Below are 15,084 nucleotides of genomic sequence, written 5' to 3' on the forward strand. Positions count from 1 at the left end.
AAATACAAAAATGCCAAGGCATTTTGTCTTAGCAACTAGGCAGATAAAAAAAAAAAAGAAAGAATAAAAGACTGTTAAAGTATTACTGATTTATATTATTTATATACTAATTGACTGTTCAGAGTGAAATGTAAAGTAAATTCTGATATATACAGTAATCCATTGACCTTGGCAGTACACACTTCAGTGTACAATGCTTCACCTATAGTCTTCAGTGGATAGCCCAACACTCACTTGAGCCTTTTCAGAAGCAGCTTTTGCTGGAAGAATTTGTAAACATGGAATTAAAGAACTAAACAGACAACAATGCAGAATCATACATAATTCACATAACAGGATATTTAACCGGTTATGGAATTATTAGGGAAATGTAGATGATATAAACTAATCCTTTTGAACAGAATGTTAGTAAAGATATCTTTTTTGAATTATGTATCCTGTCGAAATATTATTTTCAGAACTAAAGCAGTTTTAGGAATCTTAACAATTTAAGTGTGGAAATGTTTATAATTAAATTATAATGTGATTATGTTTTTTAAAATTATTTTAGATAAGACCTAATTGTAAATGTGCCAGTTACATGGATTTTGTTTCACAGAACATCTTCTGAAATGGCTGTGCTGTTCTGTCAACCACTGATCAGGAAACAAAAATACATATTGTAACGGGAGATCTGGACTGACTATCTGTTACATGCATGGTACTGCAGGTAGAGGGCAGCAGTCTCGTAGGATTCGCCTGTCAGTCATGGCGATGACACGGAGAGGTGGGGAAGAGGGTGTGTTTGCTTTCCCTCTCTCTGAGTGGCTGAGAGGCAGGCCTTGGGAGATTGCTCGGCCCATAAGAACTGCGCTTGGTTGTGCACTTGGGTGGCCGTGTTGGGGAATGAACACTGACAGAATAGGTCAGTTTTGAAAACAAGGACCAGGCAAGCCTGGCTGAGGAAAACAGCCTGCCTTAAAATAATTTAAAGAAAAACAGAAGAAATAATTACGTACCCGAGGGGACGTTTTCTAGCTGTACAGGGAAAACTCTGGCCATCCCAGTGTATAGGGTAACTGAGCGTAGGTCGGAGGCCCGTTCTGACCGGCTTAGCGGCAGTTGGGGCACTGCGTAAGCAGCACTTTTGTTTGTAGTTTTATTACTGTATTTTATTTTCCCCCCTTCTTTCACCTTTTGTTTTCATTATTAATTTCGAGCACTAGTTGTGCACTGGACTGTGTACCTGTATTGGTAACCCCGTGGTCCTGTATACTGTTGGCAGTATTCAGGCCACGGACAACAGCGCCCTCTTTGGGCTAAAATAAATAAAGAAAATAAATAAAACTGGGCACCTGTGCAGCGTTTCCAAATTCCAAATACAATATATATATTTTCCTAATGATCCAAATAACTGGGATTGACTTCACACCAGATCCATCTTTTATTCCGTCTCTGACCAACTAAATACAAAGCACTTGCCTTATGTTGTTGATCTGAGTTGTTAATTTCAGCACTGCCAGATAACTACGGTTTGATGAATGTTGCATTCTGTGCAGGAAATGCACAGTTTTGATAAACACCATTACGTATTGATAATAATATTAGGAGGTGGATAATATTCCTCTATAAAATTATTTGCCAGTTGTGCTCTTGCTTGTACATGTAATCAACAATTCCAATGACTGCTAATTGAGCAATGTACTGTTCTAGGAAATACTATTTCTTGCCTAACATTCTTGGGGTTTCATTTTGAGTTAAGCTATGTTTTTTTCTCTTTTAAGGTTTTAGTTTTTGCTATTCATATTACTGATATCTTTAACAGTACTTTAATGTAATCATCTGCTTTTAACTATCCATCCAGTTTATTTGGTTAACTTCATGTCAAATCCCTACACTAATTCTTTGTTTATGTGCTTCTTAAAATATGTATATTTATATAGAATTCTTTGTGTTCTTTCAGTTTTCACCACTGTGTGAATAAAAGCAGTATGTTCCGCAGTCTCCCTTTTTTTCTGAGTGTAATTTAAAACAATCAATAGCTGTGATGTGTAAGTATTTCAGTCCTGTAAATAAATGTAACGTAAGAAGTTACTAACTCTATGCAACGCTAATGTTCATATGAAGCCCCTCAGCTAAAGGCTAAATTTAAAATGCAGCCTTTGATTGACTTGTTAATTGGAGTACTAGAGGTGGATGAAGTATGTTGTGAAGCTCAGGGCAAATTATTTAGGCTTCACTTGATATTTAGCTGAAGTGCCAGCAATTTAATTGCAGTCCATTAGCATCTCACGTTTGTCTTCAGTTGAGTTTTTTTGCAAACCTTTTCTTTCCTCTCATTAGAAAAACTTTTTTACAAACCTGCTGTCATTTTTTTGCACATATTCATCCCGTCACAACTCTGTAGATTAACTTCCTATGTAGCCCGTATTAGGAAACTACACCACTCAGACCCAGATTAACATTAATCTTGAACTACTCACTTAGTTAAAGTAGTTCAAGATTAGAACTAATCATGGACTGTGAAACTAGCCTATAAAGTTGAATGTTCAAGGTGGGGTCCTGATTCCTATTGCACAGAGATGCATCAGATGAAAGGACTTCACCATCACTCCCAGTGGTGGGCTGTCACTCATGATAAGTGTGCTACATACTTAACCTTACAGATTTTCTGGCAGTGCTTGTAGTGGCAATACAATATTAATGCTCCAGCAAGTTATCAGGTCCATCATAACATAAACTTGACTGATTCTTATATTTCTAACAAGGTCATCTCCCAATTCATCTCACACCAACTTGGATAAAAATGATAACATCTGCCATAGCAATGTCCATAGGGTGTATGGACACAATGGGCAGCGTGTTCTCCAGAATGTGTCATTTTCAGACTGTTCCGTGTGAAACACCAACCATGTGTGCAGACTTCATTACAGAAGCACCAGAGCACTGTGATGCTTGCACGTGAAGGACACTGTATAAACAAAGGTGCAGTGACACAAAAATGATCCATAGGGCATCCTTTCTGATTCGCCCTGTAAAGTACAGAATATCAAGCATAGCATTTGCACAGGGACTGTCCATTTAGACATGTGTGTTCTGCATAGCCAAACCAATTATTTCTGTATCCGATGTGCCGAGAGACTAATGCATGCCTTTGGTTCATCTAGAATTGCTAATTGCAATGCACTATTTTTTCTGGTGTTCCTAAACGTATGGTATCCCGCTTGCAGCTTGTTCAGAATACTGCCGCTAGAATTCTGACCAAAACCAGAAAAAGTGAACATATTACCCCTGTTTTGACCTCTTTACACTGGCTCCCTGTGCCTGTGTATACTGTTTAAATGTTATTTAAATGGTCTGATTATGGAAGTTGTGTGACATGCTATACAAATGTATTGTGGTTTGTTCTTTCTGCTATGTAGTGTGCAGTGCTTTGCGATACTTTTGTATAAAAAGCGCTATATAATTGAATGAATAAATAAATAGTGCAGTACTTAGTCTAGCGCTATTGTTTTTTGTTGGATATGTAGTATTGCGTTTAAAGGTTAAACAGATGATAGATAAATGGATATTCCTGTGTAGAAATCTAAAATAATTGGACTCCAAAGTCATTTTTAAAATCTGTTTTCACGCGTACCAGTTTGTTTCTGAACTCGGGTTTATTTTCCAAAACAACCAACGGTTGTAACTATATAAAACACAAACGGGTTTTCAGTGATCATTGGAACATTTTGAGTACATTTTAGACCTGACCAAGATTGATAAAACCAGCCGTTTGCCTTTGATACAGTTCCTTTCATTTAACCAACGTTTTATTTGACAAAAAACTTTCCATTCTGTCTGAAAATGTAGACTACCCGCTGCAAAACAAACTCTGCTGAACAATTCGACCAGTTGACCGATGTGTTGCTTCATTTAGAAACATACCCCTTTACTCTACTTGACTTCAACCGTGCCTTCCGAAGGACATAACTGCATTTCAATAGTCGACGGTGTAAATATCAAGTGAAATGTCGCTTGCTGGCAGGCAATTGGTTAGTCAAACTGCCTGTTACATCAACGTCAGGGGATTAGCGAGGCACAGCTGGAATACAAGGTTGCTTCACGGAAGAAGGTGAGAGACAGACTGATGTAGTGTAGCCCAGCAGACAGTGTGAAAAAGCGAGACCGGAAAGCTTCTTCCTCTGCTGCTTCAGGTAAATTAAACTGATCCTTTTATTTTTTATGCTAAGTCTAGGTGGTTAAATTGTTGCATGAATGAATTGCACAACTGTTGTCTGGTGATGTTTGTATACGGGATGAAAACAAGAGAAGCATTCTGGAGGACTAGTTGCTAAATTCATCTGCTGCATATTTTCCAAGACATTTTGTTTTGTAATTGGCAGGTAAATTAAAGCGACTATTTATTTATTTATTTATTTATTTATTTATTTATTATTATTAGTATTATTATTATGATGCTGATGCTGATTAAAACCTATTTTGATAAAACAATCCACAGTAATTGGGTATTCTTTCAGGGTGTGTTTTAACCCTTAATCCAACTTTGAAGTCACATTTCTTTTCATAGGTATAGTTTTAAGATATGCAATAGGTGCATTTAAAAGATTTTTCTGCAATATAAATTAAAAAATATATTAAAATATCTTTTCATAAATGTGGTACTTGTATTTCTCAGTTGTAAGATCTTTGGAAACAGCTAAAAAAAAAAAGACACTGTTTAACAAAAAAAAAAAAACATTCCTACTTTTAAGTATGCTCACAAAATAGTAACTTTTGAAATCCAGTATCTTTAATAGGTCGATTCCTAATGTAATTTCTACCTTCCTACAGTACACTGTTGGTTTTAGAAATAATAATACTACTACTACTAATAATAATAATAAAATAAACTTAGACCGTAACTTTGCTTAAGCCCAAAAGCATTTGAAAGGGTCAGGACAGATGAACATACTCATACTGAACCTGGATGGGTTAGATTCAGGAGGACTGGACTGGGTCAATTCAGATACAAAACCTATCAGTCCTAGTCTGGGACCCTAGTCTAAGGATCTGGATAGATCCACTCAGACATCTTGCCACACTGTGTTCATAGTAACCAGTTCTGTTACCCCTCAGTTGGGATCTGTTTGGGTCATTCATTCATTGATCTATGTTTTTATTGGACCTGGACTGTCCCAATCCTGGTTCCTAAATGCCACAGTTCATGTCGAAATCCCCATCAGTTGTGCTGGGTCTGCTTGGCTTTCACTGAATCTGCTTTGCTTTAGTCTTATACATGTCTTGTTCACGCAGAGGTTAAATGATTAAATCTAGAGATATGCAACAGGTTCTAATCTGAACTCATTCCTCTTTGAGTGTAGTCATTTATCAATCTATGGTGTGTAAATAGAGGAGTTAACCAAGAGTCCTTGACTGCCTCTCTCTCTGACTGTCTATCTATAGTGTGTGTGTGCAGTGCCGATCACGAAGTAATGATCTTAAAATAACGCTGAGCATTTTCACAGCTGACAGTACATCGCTGATTGTGACATGCCACTTGCAATTTAGGCATGTCGTGAAAGATTACTGATGCAGTGTGATGATGTGTGTGAAATTCTCTCTTAGTTCATTTTGGGCACACAGATCATTCTGCTTTGCTTGAGGCTAACCCCCTAATCTCATAGTAGCGCATCAGTGATTTGATACTCACTTTAATATTTTATCATCTTAGGGGAAGTAGATCATGACAGTGCTGCTTTTCAGGTGTGTCGGGACGATTTCCTCCCGACACTGGCTCTTAATATGAACTCTTGAGTTCAGAAAATAAATGGAACATTCTGTACTCTGTAGGGTACTTGATGGAGCTTGAACCCCCTTGATGAAGACAGTGCTCCTGCAAGCACCCTTACTGATTTAAAGACAGAATGGTCTCTCCAAAACAAAAAGTGATAACCAACTCTTTTCTCACTTCTTGTGAGACACCTGATCCCTGGTCTCCCTGTCACTGTCATGAACATTTTTTTGGTACATGTTGTAGTGTAACTAAACTTCAGCCAGGTGTGTGGATCACTCCTCTGTTGAACTGCATGCATGTAAAGAGTGCTGCATGTGTTGTGTGATTCATTGCTGTTAGATTCTGACTCCTGCAGGTGAGACGATGTTAAACTGTTCATCTAATTATCCTGGTTAAGACTCTGACTTGTGGAGTGCATGATTGCCAGCACGTGGCCAGCCCCCGACCTGTTAAACATGCATACTGTATGATACTGTCTTTTTTTTTTTTTTTACGTTGAAGTCAAATTTTTGTCTTTTGTTTTAAATCGGCAGAATTATCTCATTTATAGTTTTGGGATACTGTTTGGGATTCAGCACATGAGACCAATATCTATACCAATGTATAAATACAAAGTATACCAAGATATTTATTGAGAAATGGCTCTGTAGTCAAGAGTATTATGAACGCATCAGCCGCTAGCAGGTCTAGTACCTGTGTTCTCATTCTCATGCCTGTACTGTTCCTGAACACTTGCTGTTGTATTCCTTTTAGCTTTTTCGTGTTCACATTTGGATATGAATCCAAAAATGAATTTTTATGCTGTTAAGTTTTTTGGTTTTTTTTAGGAATGAAAGGAGAGCCTTTTTTCAGAGGAATGAGAGACACCAGTTTTTATCGAGACTTTCGCCTTTTGGAAGGTGGACGGGTCTTCATTCCCCAGCACACGGACAGACAGTATGCACTAGGAGCCAACTTCCACCAGATCATTGATTTCAATGACCTGCCTACTTCACTGTTCGCATGCAATGTCCACCAGTCCGTGTTTGAAGGAAAGAATGGGAAGGTAAGATACACGCTTGGCTTATTCTGGGTTTGTTTCTTTCTTAATAAAAGCAGCTAGCTGGATTCATTATGCTAGACTGTATACAGAATTTATGTAAAATGTTCAATGACATTTGAAACAAATCTATTTGACCTTTCTCGGTTTAGATTTTATTATTCTCTAATGGAGATTATAAACTTCACAGATTGTCTCAGCCAATCAGGTTAAGAGTAGAGCAGTCATTATCCTATGATGGATATGTTCTTAGTTCTTAAAACAGATTTTGTTTCTCAGTGTAAAAGTCTATGTAATGAACCTATAATTTTTAACCAGAGGAGTGGGACATCCAGCCTTTTGTTGGATCTTCTTAAAGTTACAGGTTCATGTCTAAGCTGGGTGCGGTATGCAGTTAGTTCCACATAATGCAACATTGTATGACATTATGACAACCTTTGTATGTGTCAGTAGAAACAGCCTCTATTAGCACTGCTTTCTTTCTCTTTTCATGATCCCAAAACTGGTTTGGTAATACACACTTATTATTTTGAGCTACATATTTTAAAATGATGAAACATTTGTGTGTCTTAAGAGACACACAGAAACACCAGCCAAAAAATATTCCACTTCAAAGGCCTTGGGAACTCACAAGCTTAGTACACCATAGTTATAACATCAGAAAGCACAGCATAGTCTGCTATTTGAGTTGTTTTGGTCATGGGAAATGTTTAGGTACCAATCCTTCACGCTTCATGTTCTTTTGAACCTCCAGTGTTGCTGCTGTTGATGTTTTAGTGGGCTGTTGTTCTTGGCACTGTGGGTCCTTTCCCAGGAAGGAAGGAAGGAAGGGCAGCTGCACGCAGGCACTGGGTTAAATCTCTGCATACTTGAGAGAGACCTTGTACCCTGATAAAAAAAAAAAAAAAAAAAAAAACACCGGTTTAGCAAGTACATACAAAAAGTCAATTTGATTGCTTCTGCCCCCTGCTTGACATGAGTAAAACAGTCTGGGTAGTAATTACTGTACATTACATTTATTGTAGCCCTTCACCTCCAAACTCACTGACAGTTGCCTCACAATTCATGAGCTGGATCATGTGGCATTGTGCTATTTTTAGCAGCAAATTCCCCAGAGAAAATTTCACTGGCATCTGCGTCTGTTAAAGCAAATTGCGGGGAAAGTGGGTTTTAGTTGCAATAGCACTTAGTCACACGTGACAAACTTCCTAAGAGGATGTAAACCTTCAGCCAGATACTGTAACCTTACCCAACCAACACTTGCCCTTTTACATTTCAAATTGGCCCTGAAAGGCTGGTGTGCATTATGAGAAAGGCTGGTTTGACTATGAGAAATGTCACTGCACTTTCATTTGTAACTTTCCATGATGAAAGTTGCAGATTCCTGTTTCATTTTATTGCACAAATGATTTTTGGTTTCAGCAAACAACTATTTACATTATTGTTTCTAACATCTGTAAAAAAAAATAAAAAATACAAAAAATATATGAGATAACATGTGGAATCAATTCCTGTCTATATATAGAATAATAGATGGCCGTTCGGTCTCGTAATTTATGATGTCACAGAAACCCTAGATGGAATTATTTTCCTGTAACTCACTGAAGCCCATCTATTATTCTATATATAGAGAGGAATTGATTCCAGATGTTCTCTCATACTTCACCTAGTACTACTGATTAGAATTTCTACTTATAATTGCAGTCTGCTATGTTTCTGTGCTTTGTAAATCTCATTGATAAAAAGAGTGAAACATCTCTGTACCAATGACTCAAAATATGATCAGCCTTTTTTATATTCCAGTTCTATTTCCATTTCCTTTTCAAAATCAATTCCCAATTCCAATTCCAATTCCAATTCCCATTCCATTTGAATCAATTCCAATTCCAATTCCAATTCCCATTCCATTTGAATCAATTCCAATTCCAATTCCAATTCCCATTCCATTTGAATCAATTCCAATTCCAATTCCAATTCCCATTCCATTTGAATCAATTCCAATTCCAATTCCAATTCCAATTCCCATTCCATTTGAATCAATTCCAATTCCAATTCCCATTCCATTTGAATCAATTCCAATTCCAAGTCCGTCAAAGGAATTCCTTTAAAAAGAATTGACCCCAACCCTGCTTTAGTAAATTGATTGTAATCTCTCAAGAATGTTGTACTTTTGTTTACCACTGATTTATAACTAATGTTAAAAGATTGATACTACTCTGCACTTTCCCCCAGCATGTTTTGTGACAGTATTGTAAAGCAATGTGTCCAAAACTGTTTAAAGAGGATTATGTATTGCTTGTTAAAAATGATTTGTTTATTTTTTCTGGCTTGGAAACACGTAACATGAGACACTGATGATTGGAAGTGCTAGAGCCTGTCATCGGTGCCACTAATAAACACTGAGAGGGCTGAGAGGCTCCTGGTATGCAGGAGTAAAGTCTGGGGAGTTTATAAGCACATAGGTAGGAAACATTGTGCCACAATACCACAGTACCCCTGCACTAGGCACATGTCCGTTATTGTAGCACTGTACCATGATTCTGCTGAGAATATTTCTTACAGGTATCGGCAGTAAGTTTGAGGCACCTGAGTCTTTTTCTTGTGTTTTGATTTTTGTATCCTGTCATTAATTATCAGACTGTTGCAAATATATACTTTAATTGGTTTCAGGAATTCATGGCTGAAAAACATAATAGGTGCTGAGTCAACTCAAAATGGAAAAGATGCCAGAAAAGATTTTGGGTTCATCGCTAGTGCTGTGTTGAAACGTTTTATTTAGAGATAAATGAATTGTTAGGTCTTAGAATAAAACTCATAAATTGAGCATAGGTTCTGGTTAAATTTCTAATGAGACTAGGGATCTGGTTAACATCTTTTAGTCTCCTGAATTCTGGTTAGAACCTGGGAAGCTGATTGTATCCTGGCTTTTGTCTTTAGAATAAAAGACTGACCAACAGGACAATGTTGTAAAAACAAATCCTTTGATGTCCAGCCCTAACGTGAAATATATTTGCATTTTGGGGAGACCACTGTTCTGTATTAGAGCTACAAACCTATTGGTAAACATCTTCCCAAATAGTAAAAGCTAGCCCCTTTAGGAGGGTCTGGACAGAGCCAGATACTTCAAAAGGGCTGATAAGAGATTTGTATAACCGTAACCAAGAAACTTGTTTTCTTCTGATTGGGTTAAAGAAGAAAAGTGATGTCATAAGGTTAAGTCTATATTAACTACAACATTGTATTGTCTTTTTGATTCTGTTATGACCTGTGCTAAGGGACAATGAAATATCCAGCTGTTCGACTGCATTGAATAAAACATCTTTGTTGAAATCTACACCGGAGTTCAGAATCGCAGTAATTATGTATACTGACGGATGTATGAAGGCAAAAAGAACACTAACTTCTAAATAATTTATTTTAAAACAACATGCTGCACAAACCAATTATTCATTGGTCTGGACTGGGTTAATTTGCCATTCAGTGAAACAAGTGAAGAAACAGCTGCTTGGGTTTGTGTGAATTGCCGTTCTCCACATAGTTTAAGAAAAGCAGCAGTCAGCACAAATCCAAGCAGCTGTTTCTTCACTTGTTTAACTCTGAATGGTAAATGATCCCTCTCAACATCAGTGACCCTCACCTGATTATCAGCCGCTGATTTCTGTGGAGAACTCAATTTGCTTAATCGAATAATCGGTTTGTGCAGCGCTATTCATCTCTTTGACCTGTACCAAGTCATGCTAAGAACATGCTGTATCTGAATACAAAATCTCAGCTTGGAATAGAAGACCCCACCCCCCTACCTCCCTTTTTAAAGTCTGCTGCGCTTAATATAAACACGTATCATAAATGGGGCGCCTGTTTTTATTTCATTTTTTGGTGCTTATTTTTAGCTATTTTCAAGTTTTCTTATAATTTTTTTTATTTTTTTCGGGGCTTTCGCTATTTATATATTGTATGAAATTATTGTCTTTGGTTGCTTCCCAAAATGCTTGTGGTTCTGTTGCATTGTGTTTAATAGCTCGACAGTAGTTTCACACTTAAGTTGTACCTTCTTTGCTTTGCTGTCTTCCACAACAAAATCCTTATGGTCAATAGGCACATTCTTCTGGGGGTTTTGTGTCTAGGCATTTTTACATTTCACCACAATTTGCAATTCTGTTTTATTCTATCTAACTGTAATATATTGCCCTACTGCACTGGGAAAGATAGTTTGTTTTTGTTTTTTTGTAGTAGGTTTTTTTTTTAAATGAGAAAGATGTGACGTCAATGTGAGTAACGATTTCCAGTGTTTTTCTGGTGTTTATTGGCTATACACCGATTGAATTTTTTTTGTATTGGGCATGTTTTATTGTTTATATCTGTTAAAAACGAAACGTCAGATGCAATTAGGGAAGGGTCTCCCAATGTTTAACATACAATTAGGGCTCCTGATTTTCCATTCTTGGGAATGGCAAATTCCATTTTTCAAAATGACCAATTCCGTTCTTTTCCGTTTTTACCAATTTATTAAGAATAACAACGTAATTTGAACATAAATAACATTTTTACTTATAAAATGGATTGAATTCATTTTTTTTTGTTTAAGTCCCTGAGATACTGTAGTTTTCAGGAAAAATCTTTGTTAAAGCAGTCCACTAGTAACAATGTACTGTAGGTCAGTCAACAAATAAAGGTGTTTTGAAAAAACAGCTTATTGCTGGCATTACAATATACAGACTAGTCAAAAATGAGGGACATTATTACAAGAAATATACCATTTTCATAAAATTACAAATGAAATACAATGTTCAGGACACTTATCTCTCCAATCTGTAGTTTCATTTGCAACAACGCAGACTGGTTTATGCTGTACTTGCTGTAAAACTGCTTGCATGTGTTTCTTGTATACCCTGGACAGATAGAGTTGCCTTAGTTAGAGCAGGGCTCTTCAACTAGTAGGCGGGCCAGAGTATTTTACTCTGCACATTTTTAAGCAATAATAAATATTACATAACTTAATGTTCATATATTGAACAAGACTTACACATTTCACCATATGAATAGTACTTTAATAATAGAACAGTGTGAGAATGTAACAGTATAGTTACAAACATTTTAAAATGTATGTGACATATTAATAGTATAACTGTTAAGAAGAAATCAGTGCTTCTACTTTTGAGCGTCTAACTACTGTGCCCTCTGGATACGTATTTCCAAAAGCTCCTTGTTTGGTTTCAAAATGCCTTTTCATATTGTATTCCTTAACTACTGACACACTTTCATTGCACAATAAACACATTGTCTTTGCGTTCGGTACAGTTGGTAAAATAAATAAGTATTTATTGGTCCACTCATTGTTGAATCTACAATTTTTTGTTCTTACTACAGTAGCTAGAGAGCCATGTTATAGCAACATGAGTAAAAAAAAAACTAAAAACCACTCTGAGTACTTAGTTAATGATAAATTAGAAATAGTAAGTTATAAAACCAAATTTTGCAATAACTAAATAAATGAATACATAAATTCAATTATGTTTTTTTTTTTTTTTTTTTTAATCGGGGGTTGACAATCGTTTTTTTCTCTTCACTTTTCTGTATATACAACTCCAAAATTATTCCACAGAATAGAACTCTCACAAAACAGCTAGTTACTTTTTTAAACAATTCGACTCACACAGCACACAGGCAGCGCCGCAGCAGAGACAGACAGTCCATCAGCGTAATGACCACCTGTTTTCTCGTTATCCAATGATCCAAATAAACATACAATAACGTTTTATACAAGCGTGATCGCTGGCTTCTGGGTAGTATAGTTTTCAAAGCAATCCATTATTTTTTATAGGAGAATAACAGCTGTAAAAGACTGCACAGTTTTTTTTAAATGTGCAGTTGCAAAGCAGAATTCCATTCCCAGAATGCCAAATTCCGTGATTCTGTCCGTGATTCCGTGATTGTGGAAAATCAGTTGCCCCATACAAGGTTCTCTTACCTCATCTAATCTAGCCCTGTGGATAAATGCATGTTGCAGTTATTAATTGAAACACATATCTAACAATACAAATTCACTCCCAGTGTGTTTATACGATATAAAAAGATAACAACGCTGCCCTGATTGTAATTAGGGTTTTTCGGTGCTTATTTTGCATGCTCTAAATGTTCCTGAAATTATTTAGAAGATTATGATTTACAATAATAGTGAACAGAATACTCAATAAGAAGACGTTTTGGTTTGTGTCAACTGGGCCTAACTGTATATTAAACTTGGGGGTGAATGTGGTCATGATATAAAAATGTTATAATAACAAATTAGACTGCTCCACATACAGTATATGACAGGAGAGTCTTAATGAGTCCCTCTCAATCAAGCGGGACAAAAACAGAGAGTTCTGAGTACAGTGTGTACAAGGCAATATATCTGATTATTTCCGGGTAGCGTACAGCATTCAGAAGCCAGGCATTCAGAATACTGCGTCCCTTTAACAGTTCAACATATTATTTGTGCAGCAGATGTGCTGCAAGTTTGACAATATTTAGATTGTATTCAAAATTTATTTTTCTACTGTTTATCCATGCACTGCAGGTTAGGTATTCTTAACTAAAGTTATCCAAGCCTTTTGAGGTGTATTCAGAATAGTGTAGACTTGACTGGGCTGGGATACAGATTCCTAAGTGTGTTACTGTTACAGTTATTCACAGTAACCATTCGACAGACTCTAACAACATTACATCACTGAAAGCTCTAGGTGGTGAATCATTGCTATTTTTACCTATCTAGTGTATTTTTTTTTTCTTCAAGTCTAATAATAGCAAGAATGTCTGAGTAGTGTGGAAAATCTCCATATCTGAGGTGTCTTTGCTCAGAAGGGTCAATGCAATCCATGTTTCATTGTCAGGTTCCTGGTACTCTTAATATTACCTTTGTCTCGCTGCCTGTTTTCCTCATCTTTTTAAGGGTGCCAGTTTACTTCCATTGATCAAATTGTGTTCATAGTCCGAATGCTCCTGTAATTGTTTGCATGCTATAACCAGTATTTCAGAGCGGCTTCACCCTTGTAACCTTCATTACAGCAATATTTACTTTAACAGATATATTAGTATATATGGAAATATTCTTCTGGGCAGTCATGGCAATGTGGAAATGCTGCCTCGATTGAGTTTTTCTAAATGTATACGTCTGGGTGCACATTGTAGGTCAAGTACAAGCTGACACATGGGTTTTTGGTTAATTTGTTCATATAAATTACAAATTTAGGTTTAGGTAAATCGATAGTGCTAAAGTGCCATAATCATAGACAGTGTGAAGGTTTTTGTTTTGAGACAGTCATGTATTGGAAATATTCATCTTTACTATTGTCTATAGCACTGTTTCATAGTCTAGAAACTGAGCCATATATCACTGGTTGACACCCACTCGCCACTTTCGCAGAATTCAGTTCACATATTACAAAAATTGCAACTTTGTAATGGCAGTAAAGACATTGGGAAGGTTGGGCTGTTAGCATAGTTATTCTCACATTTTCAACTCATCACCATGTTTTTGCTGTAATACATATGTAGCAATAAGCTGTTTGTGAAGCTTTTGAAAATTGAATTTTTAAGGTTAAGGATTCAAGGATTTGCAATGTTTAGCAAGGCTTTCGTTCATTTTCACCTGCAGTAATGTTGGTCTCACCTATGCAAGCAAATAGTCTACCTAACCAAATAGTCTACTTAATCGCCTAATATGATTGATGGGTGGCAGACATTGCCTCAAAACTTAAGTAAAAGTGGAACAATTTCTGGTTTATCATGATCAAAGAGCAGAAAAGCTGCAGTAATGCATTTAGACTTGCAGCTGCTCCTGGGATTAACTTCAGCATTGATTTTACAGCGAGCCAGTGGATTAGACGCCTACTGTAGAGGTTCAGCACAGTTTCCAAATGAAGGTCAGCTTCTTTTTATTTCCTAACACAAGCGTCAGGTCCTGGTTTTGCACCTGGTTGGTGGTTTTGTTTTTGGTGTGAGCAGCCAACCCATTCCTCTTAAGAGGTGATTTAAAGGACAGTTGATAATTCCCATGTGAAGTTTAGAGTAAGGAGCTTCAAAATACATTTTCAGTTTTGCTTTTACTTACCTTTTTATGATGTTGGCAATCATATTTGTTCTGAAAAGTGTGCTGACGTCAGTTCTAGTTGCCAGCTAGATGTTAAATTATGTTGGTAAGTGCCAGCGCCATTTAGTGGACTCCAGCTATGAATCAAGTTTCTTTTTGCATTGCTGGAAATGTAGAATAGGGGTTCACTAGTTAACTCTTAACAGAAACTGACGAGCA

At 36.7% G+C, this 15,084-nt stretch overlaps 1 protein-coding gene across 1 annotated transcript in view; it reads left to right on the top strand.

The window, feature by feature from the left end:
- Window positions 1-3,977: 3,977 nt before the first annotated feature.
- The window catches only part of LOC117402325 (calcipressin-2-like), a 98,222-nt gene continuing 87,115 nt past the window's right edge, over window positions 3,978-15,084 (top strand). The window contains exons 1-2 of the mRNA XM_034003359.3: window positions 3,978-4,175; window positions 6,583-6,800. Coding sequence (XP_033859250.3) covers window positions 6,585-6,800 — 216 coding nt within the window. The 5' untranslated portion in view covers window positions 3,978-4,175; window positions 6,583-6,584. The remainder of the gene's footprint in view (window positions 4,176-6,582; window positions 6,801-15,084) is intronic.

Source organism: Acipenser ruthenus, chromosome 5, assembly GCF_902713425.1.
Source record: "Acipenser ruthenus chromosome 5, fAciRut3.2 maternal haplotype, whole genome shotgun sequence".
In the NCBI taxonomy this organism is placed as follows: Eukaryota; Metazoa; Chordata; class Actinopteri; order Acipenseriformes; family Acipenseridae; genus Acipenser; species Acipenser ruthenus.